This window comes from Bufo bufo, chromosome 11 (assembly GCF_905171765.1).
Source record: "Bufo bufo chromosome 11, aBufBuf1.1, whole genome shotgun sequence".
NCBI classification, from domain to species: domain Eukaryota; kingdom Metazoa; phylum Chordata; class Amphibia; order Anura; family Bufonidae; genus Bufo; species Bufo bufo.
In genome coordinates, this window is record NC_053399.1 from 98,742,780 (window position 1) to 98,758,401 (window position 15,622).

The following is a 15,622-nucleotide window of genomic DNA, read 5'->3' on the forward strand; positions in this document are numbered from 1 at the left end:
AGAATCCTGATCAGGATTATCCTAATGCATTCTGAATGGAGAGAAATCCGTTCAGGATGCATCAGGATGTCTTCAGTTCCGGAACGGAACGTTTGTTGGCCGGAGAAAATACCGCAGCATGCTGCGCTTTTTGCTCCAGCCAAAAATCCGGAACACTTGCCGCAAGGCCGTGGAAGGCATTGATCCGGATCCGGCCTTAAGCTAAACGTCGTTTCGGCGCATTGCCGGAGCCGACATTTAGCTTTTTCAGAGTGGTTACCATGGCTGCCAAGACGCTAAAGTCCTGGCAGCCATGGTAAAGTGTAGCGGGGAGCGGGGGAGCAGTGTACTTACCGTCCGTGCGGCTCCCCGGGCGCTCCAGAGTGACGTCAGGGCGCCCCAAGCGCATGGATCATGTGATCACATGGATCACGTCATCCATGCGCATGGGGCGCTCTGACGTCATTCTGGAGCGCCCCGGGAGCCGCACGGACTGTAAGTATACCGCTCCCCGCTCCTACTATGGCAACCAGGACTTTAATAGCGTCCTGGGTGCCATAGTAACACTGAAAGCATTTGGAAGACGGTTCCGTCTTCAAATGCTTTCAGTACACTTGCGTTTTTCCGGATCCGGAGTGTAATTCCGGCAAGTGGAGTACACGCCGGATCCGGACAACGCAAGTGTGAAAGAGGCCTAAGGTGAGTTAAATTATTTATTTATTTTTAACCCCCTCCAGCACTACTGTACTATGCAGTCTGTATTCAGAATGCTATTACTTTCCCTTATAACCATGTTATAAGGGAAAATAATAATGATCGGGTCTCCATCCCGATCGTTTCCTAGCAACCGTGCGTGAAAATCGCACCGCATCCGCACTTGCTTGTGGTTTTCACGCAACCCCATTCACTTCTATGGGGCCTGCGTTGCGTGAAAAACACACAATATAGAGCATGCTGCGGTTTTTTACACAACGCACAAGTGATGCGTGAAAATCACCGCTCATGTGAACAGCCCCATAGAAATGAATGGGTCGGGATTCAGTGCGGGTGCAATGCGTTCACCTCACGCATCGCATCCGCGCGGGAATCTCGCCCGTGTGAACGCAGCCTTAGTTCAGCGTTCACAAAAAAATAATAATCTTAAAATAACCTGATTTAAAGGGGAACCTGTGCGGGTGCTGACTTCCCCATACTGCCAGCTGCGCGGTGACCCAGCCTGAGCTAGCGGTGTCCGGAAGGAGAAGTCCCTGTGACCCCACGTGTGCACCTCATGATAGGATTAGATACACGGCTCAGCAGACAGTATCACACAGGATAGGATTAGATACACAGCTCAGCAGGCAGTATCACACAGGATAGGATTAGATACACAGCTCAGCAGGCAGTATCACACAGGAAGGATTAGATACACAGCTCAGCAGTCAGTATCACACAGGATAGGATTAGATACACAGCTCAGCAGACTGTATCACACAGGATAGGATTAGATACACAGCTCAGCAGACTGTATCACACAGGATAGGATTAGATACACAGCTCAGCAGTCAGTATCACACAGGATAGGATTAGATACACAGCTCAGCAGACAGTATCACACAGGATAGGATTAGATACACGGCTCAGCAGACAGTATCACAGAGGATAGGATTAGATACACAGCTCAGCAGACTGTATCACACAGGATAGGATTAGATACACAGCTCAGCAGTCAGTATCACACAGGATAGGATTAGATACACAGCTCAGCAGACTGTATCACACAGGATAGGATTAGATACACAGCTCAGCAGACTGTATCACACAGGATAGGATTAGATACACAGCTCAGCAGTCAGTATCACACAGGATAGGATTAGATACACAGCTCAGCAGTCAGTATCACACAGGACAGGATTAGATACACAGCTCAGCAGACAGTATCACACAGGATAGGATTAGATACACGGCTCAGCAGACAGTATCACAGAGGATAGGATTAGATACACAGCTCAGCAGACTGTATCACACAGGATAGGATTAGATACACGGCTCAGCAGACTATCACACAGGATAGGATTAGATACACAGCTCAGCAGACAGTATCACACAGGATAGGATTAGATACACAGCTCAGCAGGCAGTATCACACAGGAAGGATTAGATACACAGCTCAGCAGTCAGTATCACACAGGATAGGATTAGATACACAGCTCAGCAGACTGTATCACACAGGATAGGATTAGATACACAGCTCAGCAGACTGTATCACACAGGATAGGATTAGATACACAGCTCAGCAGTCAGTATCACACAGGATAGGATTAGATACACAGCTCAGCAGACAGTATCACACAGGATAGGATTAGATACACGGCTCAGCAGACAGTATCACAGAGGATAGGATTAGATACACAGCTCAGCAGACTGTATCACACAGGATAGGATTAGATACACAGCTCAGCAGTCAGTATCACACAGGATAGGATTAGATACACAGCTCAGCAGACTGTATCACACAGGATAGGATTAGATACACAGCTCAGCAGTCAGTATCACACAGGATAGGATTAGATACACAGCTCAGCAGTCAGTATCACACAGGACAGGATTAGATACACAGCTCAGCAGACAGTATCACACAGGATAGGATTAGATACACGGCTCAGCAGACAGTATCACAGAGGATAGGATTAGATACACAGCTCAGCAGACTGTATCACACAGGATAGGATTAGATACACGGCTCAGCAGACTATCACACAGGATAGGATTAGATACACAGCTCAGCAGACAGTATCACACAGGATAGGATTAGATACACAGCTCAGCAGACAGTATCACACAGGATAGGATTAGATACACAGCTCAGCAGGCAGTATCACACAGGATAGGATTAGATACACAGCTCAGCAGACTGTATCACACAGGATAGGATTAGATACACAGCTCAGCAGCCAGTATCACACAGGATAGGATTAGATACACAGCTCAGCAGTCAGTATCACACAGGATAGGATTAGATACACAGCTCAGCAGACTGTATCACACAGGATAGGATTAGATACACAGCTCAGCAGTCAGTATCACACAGGATAGGATTAGATACACAGCTCAGCAGTCAGTATCACACAGGATAGGATTAGATACACAGCTCAGCAGACTGTATCACACAGGATAGGATTAGATACACAGCTCAGCAGACTGTATCACACAGGATAGGATTAGATACACAGCTCAGCAGTCAGTATCACACAGGATAGGATTAGATACACAGCTCAGCAGTCAGTATCACACAGGACAGGATTAGATACACAGCTCAGCAGACTGTATCACACAGGATAGGATTAGATACACGGCTCAGCAGACAGTATCACAGAGGATAGGATTAGATACACAGCTCAGCAGACTGTATCACACAGGATAGGATTAGATACACGGCTCAGCAGACTATCACACAGGATAGGATTAGATACACAGCTCAGCAGACAGTATCACACAGGATAGGATTAGATACACAGCTCAGCAGACAGTATCACACAGGATAGGATTAGATACACAGCTCAGCAGGCAGTATCACACAGGATAGGATTAGATACACAGCTCAGCAGACTGTATCACACAGGATAGGATTAGATACACAGCTCAGCAGCCAGTATCACACAGGATAGGATTAGATACACAGCTCAGCAGTCAGTATCACACAGGATAGGATTAGATACACAGCTCAGCAGACTGTATCACACAGGATAGGATTAGATACACAGCTCAGCAGTCAGTATCACACAGGATAGGATTAGATACACAGCTCAGCAGTCAGTATCACACAGGATAGGATTAGATACACAGCTCAGCAGACAGTATCACACAGGATAGGATTAGATACACGGCTCAGCAGACAGTATCACAGAGGATAGGATTAGATACACAGCTCAGCAGACAGTATCACACAGGATAGGATTAGATACACAGCTCAGCAGACAGTATCACACAGGATAGGATTAGATACACGGCTCAGCAGACTATCACACAGGATAGGATTAGATACACAGCTCAGCAGACAGTATCACACAGGATAGGATTAGATACACAGCTCAGCAGACAGTATCACACAGGATAGGATTAGATACACAGCTCAGCAGGCAGTATCACACAGGATAGGATTAGATACACAGCTCAGCAGACTGTATCACACAGGATAGGATTAGATACACAGCTCAGCAGACAGTATCACACAGGATAGGATTAGATACACAGCTCAGCAGACAGTATCACACAGGATAGGATTAGATACACAGCTCAGCAGGCAGTATCACACAGGATAGGATTAGATACACAGCTCAGCAGACTGTATCACACAGGATAGGATTAGATACACAGCTCAGCAGTCAGTATCACACAGGATAGGATTAGATACACAGCTCAGCAGTCAGTATCACACAGGATAGGATTAGATACACAGCTCAGCAGACTGTATCACACAGAATAGGATTAGATACACAGCTCAGCAGTCAGTATCACACAGGATAGGATTAGATACACAGCTCAGCAGTCAGTATCACACAGGATAGGATTAGATACACAGCTCAGCAGACAGTATCACACAGGATAGGATTAGATACACGGCTCAGCAGACAGTATCACAGAGGATAGGATTAGATACACAGCTCAGCAGACTGTATCACACAGGATAGGATTAGATACACGGCTCAGCAGACTATCACACAGGATAGGATTAGATACACAGCTCAGCAGACAGTATCACACAGGATAGGATTAGATACACCGCTCAGCAGACCGTATCACACAGGATAGGATTAGATACACAGCTCAGCAGACAGTATCACACAGGATAGGATTAGATACACAGCTCAGCAGTCAGTATCACACAGGATAGGATTAGATACACAGCTCAGCAGACAGTATCACACAGGATAGGATTAGATACACAGCTCAGCAGACTGTATCACACAGGATAGGATTAGATACACGGCTCAGCAGACTATCACACAGGATAGGATTAGATACACAGCTCAGCAGACAGTATCACACAGGATAGGATTAGATACACAGCTCAGCAGACAGTATCACACAGGATAGGATTAGATACACAGCTCAGCAGGCAGTATCACACAGGATAGGATTAGATACACAGCTCAGCAGACTGTATCACACAGGATAGGATTAGATACACAGCTCAGCAGTCAGTATCACACAGGATAGGATTAGATACACAGCTCAGCAGTCAGTATCACACAGGATAGGATTAGATACACAGCTCAGCAGACTGTATCACACAGGATAGGATTAGATACACAGCTCAGCAGTCAGTATCACACAGGATAGGATTAGATACACAGCTCAGCAGTCAGTATCACACAGGATAGGATTAGATACACAGCTCAGCAGACAGTATCACACAGGATAGGATTAGATACACGGCTCAGCAGACAGTATCTCAGAGGATAGGATTAGATACACAGCTCAGCAGACTGTATCACACAGGATAGGATTAGATACACGGCTCAGCAGACGGTATCACACAGGATAGGATTAGATACACAGCTCAGCAGACAGTATCACACAGGATAGGATTAGATACACAGCTCAGCAGACAATATCACACAGGATAGGATTAGATACACAGCTCAGCAGGCAGTATCACACAGGATAGGATTAGATACACAGCTCAGCAGACTGTATCACACAGGATAGGATTAGATACAGAGCTCAGCAGTCAGTATCACACAGGATAGGATTAGATACACAGCTCAGCAGTCAGTATCACACAGGATAGGATTAGATACACAGCTCAGCAGACTGTATCACACAGGATAGGATTAGATACACAGCTCAGCAGTCAGTATCACACAGGATAGGATTAGATACACAGCTCAGCAGTCAGTATCACACAGGATAGGATTAGATACACAGCTCAGCAGACAGTATCACACAGGATAGGATTAGATACACGGCTCAGCAGACAGTATCACAGAGGATAGGATTAGATACACAGCTCAGCAGACTGTATCACACAGGATAGGATTAGATACACGGCTCAGCAGACTGTATCACACAGGATAGGATTAGATACACGGCTCAGCAGACAGTATCACACAGGATAGGATTAGATACACGGCTCAGCAGACAGTATCACACAGGATAGGATTAGATACACAGCTCAGCAGGCAGTATCACACAGGATAGGATTAGATACACAGCTCAGCAGACTGTATCACACATGATAGGATTAGATACACAGCTCAGCAGTCAGTATCACACAGGATAGGATTAGATACACAGCTCAGCAGTCAGTATCACACAGGATAGGATTAGATGCACAGCTCAGCAGACAGTATCACACAGGATAGGATTAGATACACGGCTCAGCAGACAGTATCACAGAGGATAGGATTAGATACACAGCTCAGCAGACTGTATCACACAGGATAGGATTAGATACACGGCTCAGCAGACTGTATCACACAGGATAGGATTAGATACACAGCTCAGCAGGCAGTATCACACAGGATAGGATTAGATACACAGCTCAGCAGACAGTATCACACATGATAGGATTAGATACACGGCTCAGCAGACAGTATCACACAGGATAGGATTAGATACACGGCTCAGCAGACTGTATCACACAGGATAGGATTAGATACACAGCTCAGCAGTCAGTATCACACAGGATAGGATTAGATACACAGCTCAGCAGACAGTATCACACAGGATAGGATTAGATACACAGCTCAGCAGACAGTATCACACAGGATAGGATTAGATACACAGCTCAGCAGTCAGTATCACACAGGATAGGATTAGATACACAGCTCAGCAGGCAGTATCACATAGGATAGGATTAGATACACAGCTCAACAGACAGTATCACACAGGATAGGATTAGATACAAGGCTCAGCAGACAGTATCACACAGGATAGGATTAGATACACAGCTCAGCAGACAGTATCACACAGGATAGGATTAGATACACAGCTCAGCAGACAGTATCACACAGGATAGGATTAGATACACAGCTCAGCAGTCAGTATCACACAGGATAGGATTAGATACACAGCTCAGCAGGCAGTATCACATAGGATAGGATTAGATACACAGCTCAACAGACAGTATCACACAGGATAGGATTAGATACAAGGCTCAGCAGACAGTATCACACAGGATAGGATTAGATACACAGCTCAGCAGTCAGTATCACACAGGATAGGATTAGATACACAGCTCAGCAGTCAGTATCACACAGGATAGGATCAGATACACAGCTCAGCATTCAGTATCACACAGGACAGGATTAGATACACAGCTCAGCAGTCAGTATCACACAGGATAGGATTAGATACACAGCTCAGCAGTCAGTATCACACAGGATAGGATTAGATACACAGCTCAGCAGACAGTATCACACATGATAGGATTAGATACACAGCTCAGCAGACTGTATCACATAGGATTAGATACACAGCTCAGCAGGCAGTATCACACAGGACAGGATTAGATACACAGCTCAGCAGTCAGTATCACACAGGATAGGATTAGATACACAGCTCAGCAGGCAGTATCACACAGGATAGGATTAGATACACAGCTCAACAGACAGTATCACACAGGATAGGATTAGATACAAGGCTCAGCAGACAGTATCACACAGGATAGGATTAGATACACAGCTCAGCAGTCAGTATCACACAGGATAGGATTAGATACACAGCTCAGCAGACAGTATCACACAGGATAGGATTAGATACACAGCTCAACAGACAGTATCACACAGGATAGGATTAGATACACAGCTCAACAGACAGTATCACACAGGATAGGATCAGATACACAGCTCAGCAGACAGTATCACACAGGATAGGATTAGATACACAGCTCAGCAGTCAGTATCACACAGGATAGGGTTAGATACACAGCTCAGCAGACTGTATCACATAGGATTAGATACACAGCTCAGCAGACAGTATCACACATGATAGGATTAGATACACAGCTCAGCAGACTGTATCACATAGGATTAGATACACAGCTCAGCAGACGGTATCACACAGGATAGGATTAGATACACAGCTCAGCAGTCAGTATCACACAGGATAGGATTAGATACACAGCTCAGCAGACAGTATCACACAGGATAGGATTAGATACACAGCTCAGCAGTCAGTATCACACAGGATAGGATTAGATACACAGCTCAGCAGTCAGTATCACACAGGATAGGATTAGATACACAGCTCAGCAGTCAGTATCACACAGGATAGGATTAGATACACGGTTCAGCAGTCAGTATCACACAGGAGAGGATTAGATACACGGCTCAGCAGTCAGTATCACACAGGAGAGGATTAGATACACGGCTCAGCAGTCAGTATCACACAGGATAGGATTAGATACACAGCTCAGCAGTCAGTATCACACAGGATAGGATTAGATACACAGCTCAGCAGACAGTATCACACAGGATAGGATTAGATACACAGCTCAGCAGTCAGTATCACACAGGATAGGATTAGATACACAGCTCAGCAGTCAGTATCACACAGGATAGGATTAGATACACAGCTCAGCAGTCAGTATCACACAGGATAGGATTAGATACACAGCTCAGCAGTCAGTATCACACAGGATAGGATTAGATACACAGCTCAGCAGACAGTATCACACAGGATAGGATTAGATACACAGCTCAGCAGTCAGTATCACACAGGATAGGATTAGATACACAGCTCAGCAGACAGTATCACACAGGATAGGATTAGATACACAGCTCAGCAGTCAGTATCACACAGGATAGGATTAGATACACAGCTCAGCAGTCAGTATCACACAGGATAGGATTAGATACACAGCTCGGCAGACAGTATCACACAGGATAGGATTAGATACACAGCTCAGCAGTCAGTATCACACAGGATAGGATTAGATACACAGCTCAGCAGTCAGTATCACACAGGATAGGATTAGATACATAGCTCAGCAGGCAGTATCACACAGGATAGGATTAGATACACAGCTCAGCAGTCAGTATCACACAGGAAGGATTAGATACACAGCTCAGCAGACAGTATCACACAGGATAGGATTAGATACACAGCTCAGCAGTCAGTATCACACAGGATAGGATTAGATACACAGCTCAGCAGACAGTATCACACAAGATAGGATTAGATACACCACTCAGCAGACAGTATCACACAGGATAGGATTAGATACACAGTTCAGCAGTCAGTATCACACAGGAGAGGATTAGATACACGGCTCAGCAGTCAGTATCACACAGGATAGGATTAGATACACAGCTCAGCAGACAGTATCACACAGGATAGGATTAGATACACAGCTCAGCAGTCAGTATCACACAGGATAGGATTAGATACACAGCTCAGCAGTCAGTATCACACAGGATAGGATTAGATACACAGCTCAGCAGTCAGTATCACACAGGATAGGATTAGATACACAGCTCAGCAGTCAGTATCACACAGGATAGGATTAGATACACAGCTCAGCAGTCAGTATCACACAGGATAGGATTAGATACACGGCTCAGCAGTCAGTATCACACAGTATAGGATTAGATACACAGCTCAGCAGACAGTATCACACAGGATAGGGTTAGATACACAGCTCCGCAGACAGTATCACACAGGATAGGATTAGATACACAGCTCAGCAGACAGTATCACACAGGACAAGATTAGATACACAGCTCAGCAGACAGTATCACACAGGACAGGATTAGATACACAGCTCAGCAGACAGTATCACACAGGATATGATTAGATACACAGCTCAGAAGACAGTATCACACAGGATAGGATTAGATACACAGCTCAGCAGTCAGTATCACACAGGAGAGGATTAGATACACAGCTCAGCAGACAGTATCACATAGGATAGGATTAGATACACAGCTCAGCAGACAGTATCACACAGGATAGGATTAGATATACAGCTCAGAAGACTGTATCACACAGGATAGGATTAGATACACAGCTCAGCAGACAGTATCACACAGGATAGGATTAGATACACTGCTCAGCAGTCAGTATCACACAGGATAGGATTAGATACAGAGCTCAGCAGTCAGTATCACACAGGATAGGATTAGATACACAGCTCAGCAGTCAGTATCACACAGGATAGGATTAGATACACAGCTCAGCAGTCAGTATCACACAGGATAGGATTAGATACACAGCTCAGCAGTCAGTATCACACAGGATAGGATTAGATACACAGCTCAGCAGACAGTATCACACAGGATAGGATTAGATACACAGCTCAGCAGTCAGTATCACACAGGATAGGATTAGATACACAGCTCAGCAGACAGTATCACACAGGATAGGATTAGATACACAGCTCAGCAGTCAGTATCACACAGGATAGGATTAGATACACAGCTCAGCAGTCAGTATCACACAGGATAGGATTAGATACACAGCTCAGCAGTCAGTATCACACAGGAAGGATTAGATACACAGCTCAGCAGACAGTATCACACAGGATAGGATTAGATACACAGCTCAGCAGTCAGTATCACACAGGATAGGATTAGATACACAGCTCAGCAGTCAGTATCACAGGATAGGATTAGATACACAGCTCAGCAGACAGTATCACACAAGATAGGATTAGATACACCACTCAGCAGACAGTATCACACAGGATAGGATTAGATACACAGTTCAGCAGGCAGTATCACACAGGATAGGATTAGATACACAGCTCAGCAGTCAGTATCACACAGGAAGGATTAGATACACAGCTCAGCAGACAGTATCACACAGGATAGGATTAGATACACAGCTCAGCAGGCAGTATCACACAGGATAGGATTAGATACACAGCTCAGCAGTCAGTATCACACAGGAAGGATTAGATACACAGCTCAGCAGACAGTATCACACAGGATAGGATTAGATACACAGCTCAGCAGTCAGTATCACACAGGATAGGATTAGATACACAGCTCAGCAGTCAGTATCACAGGATAGGATTAGATACACAGCTCAGCAGACAGTATCACACAAGATAGGATTAGATACACCACTCAGCAGACAGTATCACACAGGATAGGATTAGATACACAGTTCAGCAGTCAGTATCACACAGGAGAGGATTAGATACACGGCTCAGCAGTCAGTATCACACAGGATAGGATTAGATACACAGCTCAGCAGACAGTATCACACAGGATAGGATTAGATACACAGCTCAGCAGTCAGTATCACACAGGATAGGATTAGATACACAGCTCAGCAGTCAGTATCACACAGGATAGGATTAGATACACAGCTCAGCAGTCAGTATCACACAGGATAGGATTAGATACACAGCTCAGCAGTCAGTATCACACAGGATAGGATTAGATACACAGCTCAGCAGTCAGTATCACACAGGATAGGATTAGATACACGGCTCAGCAGTCAGTATCACACAGTATAGGATTAGATACACAGCTCAGCAGTCAGTATCACACAGGATAGGGTTAGATACACAGCTCCGCAGACAGTATCACACAGGATAGGATTAGATACACAGCTCAGCAGACAGTATCACACAGGACAAGATTAGATACACAGCTCAGCAGACAGTATCACACAGGACAGGATTAGATACACAGCTCAGCAGACAGTATCACACAGGATATGATTAGATACACAGCTCAGAAGACAGTATCACACAGGATAGGATTAGATACACAGCTCAGCAGTCAGTATCACACAGGAGAGGATTAGATACACAGCTCAGCAGACAGTATCACATAGGATAGGATTAGATACACAGCTCAGCAGACAGTATCACACAGGATAGGATTAGATATACAGCTCAGAAGACTGTATCACACAGGATAGGATTAGATACACAGCTCAGCAGACAGTATCACACAGGATAGGATTAGATACACTGCTCAGCAGTCAGTATCACACAGGATAGGATTAGATACAGAGCTCAGCAGACAGTATCACACAGGATAGGATTAGATACACAGCTCAGCAGTCAGTATCACACAGGATAGGATTAGATACACAGCTCAGCAGACAGTATCACACAGGATAGGATTAGATACACAGCCCAGCAGTCAGTATCACACAGGATAGGATTAGATACACGGCTCAGCAGACTGTATCACACAGGATAGGATTAGATACACAGCTCAGCAGTCAGTATCACACAGGATAGGATTAGATTCACAGCTCAGCAGACAGTATCACACAGGATAGGATTAGATACACTGCTCAGCAGACAGTATCACACAGGATAGGATTAGATACACAGCTCAGCAGACAGTATCACACAGGATAGGATTAGATACACAACTCAGCAGACAGTATCACACAGGACAGGATTAGATACACTGCTCAGAAGACAGTATCACACAGGATAGGATTAGATACACAGCTCAGCAGACAGTATCACACATGATAGGATTAGATACACAGCTCAGCAGACAGTATCACACAGGATAGGATTAGATACACAGCTCAGCAGACAGTATCACACAGGATAGGATTAGATACACAGCTCAGCAGACCGTATCACACAGGATAGGATTAGATACACAGCTCAGCAGACTGTATCACACAGGATAGGATTAGATACACTGCTCAAGAGACAGTATCACACAGGATAGGATTAGATACACCGCTCAGCAGACAGTATCACACTGGATAGGATTAGATACACAGCTCAGCAGACTGTATCACACAGGATAGGATTAGATACACAGCTCAGCAGACAGTATCACACAGGACAGGATTAGATACACAGCTCTGCAGGCAGTATCACACAGGATAGGATTAGATACACAGCTCAGCAGACTGTATCACACAGGATAGGATTAGATACACAGCTCAGCAGACAGTATCACACGGGATAGGATTAGATACACAGCTCAGCAGACTGTATCACACAGGATAGGATTAGATACACAGCTCAGCAGACAGTATCACACGGGATAGGATTAGATACACAGCTCTGCAGGCAGTATCACACAGGATAGGATTAGATACACAGCTCTGCAGTCAGTATCACACGGGATAGGATTAGATACACAGCTCAGCAGACAGTATCACACAGGATAGGATTAGATACACGGCTCTGCAGGCAGTATCACACAGGATAGGATTTGATACACAGCTCTGCAGGCAGTATCACACGGGATAGGATTAGATACACAGCTCTGCAGGCAGTATCACACAGGATAGGATTAGATACACGGCTCAGCAGACAGTATCACACAGGATAGGATTAGATACACAGCTCAGCAGACAGTATCACACAGGATAGGATTAGATACACAGCTCAGCAGTCAGTATCACACAGGATAGGATTAGATACACAGCTCTGCAGGCAGTATCACACAGGATAGGATTAGATACACGGCTCAGCAGACTGTATCACCCCGATTCACAGAAAGCAGTGAGGCGTCGTGGTAGTTTTGTCCGTTTATTCAGCGCTGTGGATACATGGTAATACAGTACAATCTCTGGCGGTTATAGTGACGTCTTCTGCCCCCCCCCCCCCCCGTTGTGTCCTCGGGGGTCTCACTATGGACACAGCACTGAAGACCTGGTCACAATACTAATCTATCTCTACATGAAGCATTGCGCTGTAGTCCTCGGAGCCCCGGGATCACTGTGGGTCCACCTCACTCGTAGACGGTCTGCGGGGAGTAGTCGCTGGTCTTGCTGCTTAGACTGGACCGACTGGACCTGGAGCCGCACATCACCCACCGCCCCAGCACCAGGGACAGGTGTCTACGGAACTTGGTCCCTACAAAGGTGTAGAAGAACGGGTTGATGCAGCAGTGGAAGTAGGCGATGTTGCGGCAAATGAAAAACGCGTAGTCGATGGTTTCGTCACAGTCGTCATCTGAGTAATCCTCGGAGATCTGCCTGGCCTTGATGAAGATGATGATGTTGTATGGGGTCCAGCAGAGGAAGAACGCCAGCACGATGAAGAAGATCAGCTTGATGGCCTTGTCCTTGTTGTGCATCTTGGAATAGTGCAGCTTGATGACGATCAGCGTGTAACAGTACAGGACGATGATCAGCGGCAACACGAAGAACATCACCAGCTGCTGGTAGTAGCCCACCAGCTTCCAGGAGTTGATCTTATCTATGTTGAACCCCGTCTCCCCACACAACACCCCCAAAATTGAATCCTCTCTCGTCCCGTACAGGATGAATTTTGGGATGGCGGAGAAGAAGCTGACCACCCAAATTGTGCCACTGACCACACAGACGTAGAGCAGGTTCCTGGTCCTGGTGGAGTAGATGGCATGAACAACTGCCATGTAGCGGTCCACCGTCATCATGGTCAAGAACAAGATGGAGCTGTAGAAGCCAATGTAGAACATGGAGGCCAACATCTTGCAAGACGTCTTCCCGAATATCCACTGATGGCTGTGGTAGTAACCCCAGAAGGGCAGTGGGAGGGTGAACAACAAGTCTGAGACCACCAGGTTGAGAATGAAGAAGTTGGTCACCGTCTTAACGTTCTCGAACTTCAGGAGAAGGAATAAGATGAGGCCGTTGCCCAGAAGGCTGATCATGAAGACCATGTAGAAGAAGAAGGGGACCACCGTGGCCCCAAAACTGATGCTGTTGGTTTTCATGCAGATGGTGATGAGTTCTTCATCATAGTTCAGGGTCATGAAGGTGGTGGAGGCCACCGTAGAGTTGCCCATCTGCCCCTCGTCTGGCATTGTGGCTGAGCTGGTAGCGCGGTGATCCCGGAGAAGTGGAGCGCGTCCACACAAGGCTCAGTCCAGGAAATACAATCACCGAGCCCGCGGCGGAGAGGAACGATGGAGGTGGTGATGAGCAATGGGCATGTCGCAATCTTCTGTGGAAGGTGCCGCTCGCTGATTCCTCAGGGTCTGCAGGAAACACATTGTGCAGAGGCCGCGGCGGTTTGTGCAACGTCCAAAAAACCCCAAGAAAATCCCAAAAATAGCTCCAGATAAACAGAGATTTTGTAATCTTGACATCGAAGATGAAGAAGAGACTAGGGGAGGAAAGTGAAGGACCTGAGCGAAGGTCTAGTGTAAAGGGGATCTCCACCCAGGACAACCCCTGCCCATATAACCTCCTGGAGGAAGCCCACGTATGAGCGCTGCTCTGGAGGACTTGGCCCAACCATGGGTGAAGTGGCGCCCCCTACGAGGGGCCCCTGAGGGAAGTACTGCTACTGTATTGGGCTGAAGTCATGCTTATATGGCGGCATTGCATTACAGGCAGGAGCTCAGCCTCAGAATGTAAAGAAGAAGGCTGCCAGTCACCGACAGCAAGCAGAGATATTAGAAAGGGGAAATGAAAACATATTAGGGCTCATTTACAAAGGCTTTACAGGGACAAATTAACGCAAAGGACATTTTGCGACTTTCACTTGCCCGTCTTTAGTGAATGAGCCCCACCGTAGATCTGTCTACATTGCCCATAGCAACCAATCAGAAATCAGCTTTCATACTATAACCTGCTCCAGAGAAATGAAAGCTGGGCCGTGGTTGGTTGCTATAGGCAACAAAGTCTTGCTCACAGTTTTGGGTCTGATAGAAAGTTGCAGAATCCTTCACCACATAATGATGAAGCTTTATTAGTGTGGGACTGCGCTGGCCCTTTCATGCAAATGCTG

At 46.0% G+C, this 15,622-nt stretch overlaps 1 protein-coding gene across 1 annotated transcript; it reads right to left on the reverse strand.

Moving 5' to 3' along the window:
* Nucleotides 1–13,424: 13,424 nt before the first annotated feature.
* On the reverse strand, nt 13,425–14,980 carry LOC120982418 (C-C chemokine receptor type 4-like). Its single transcript, XM_040412539.1, has one exon. The coding sequence runs from the start codon at nt 14,691–14,693 to the stop codon at nt 13,635–13,637; it is 1,059 nt and encodes a 352-aa protein (XP_040268473.1). The 5' UTR covers nt 14,694–14,980; the 3' UTR covers nt 13,425–13,634.
* Nucleotides 14,981–15,622: the final 642 nt, after the last annotated feature.

Excerpts from the sequence above, each read along its gene's own strand:
- LOC120982418 (XM_040412539.1), bottom strand. The coding sequence starts at position 14,693 with ATGCCAGACGAGGGGCAGATGGGCAACTCTACGGTGGCCTCCACCACC.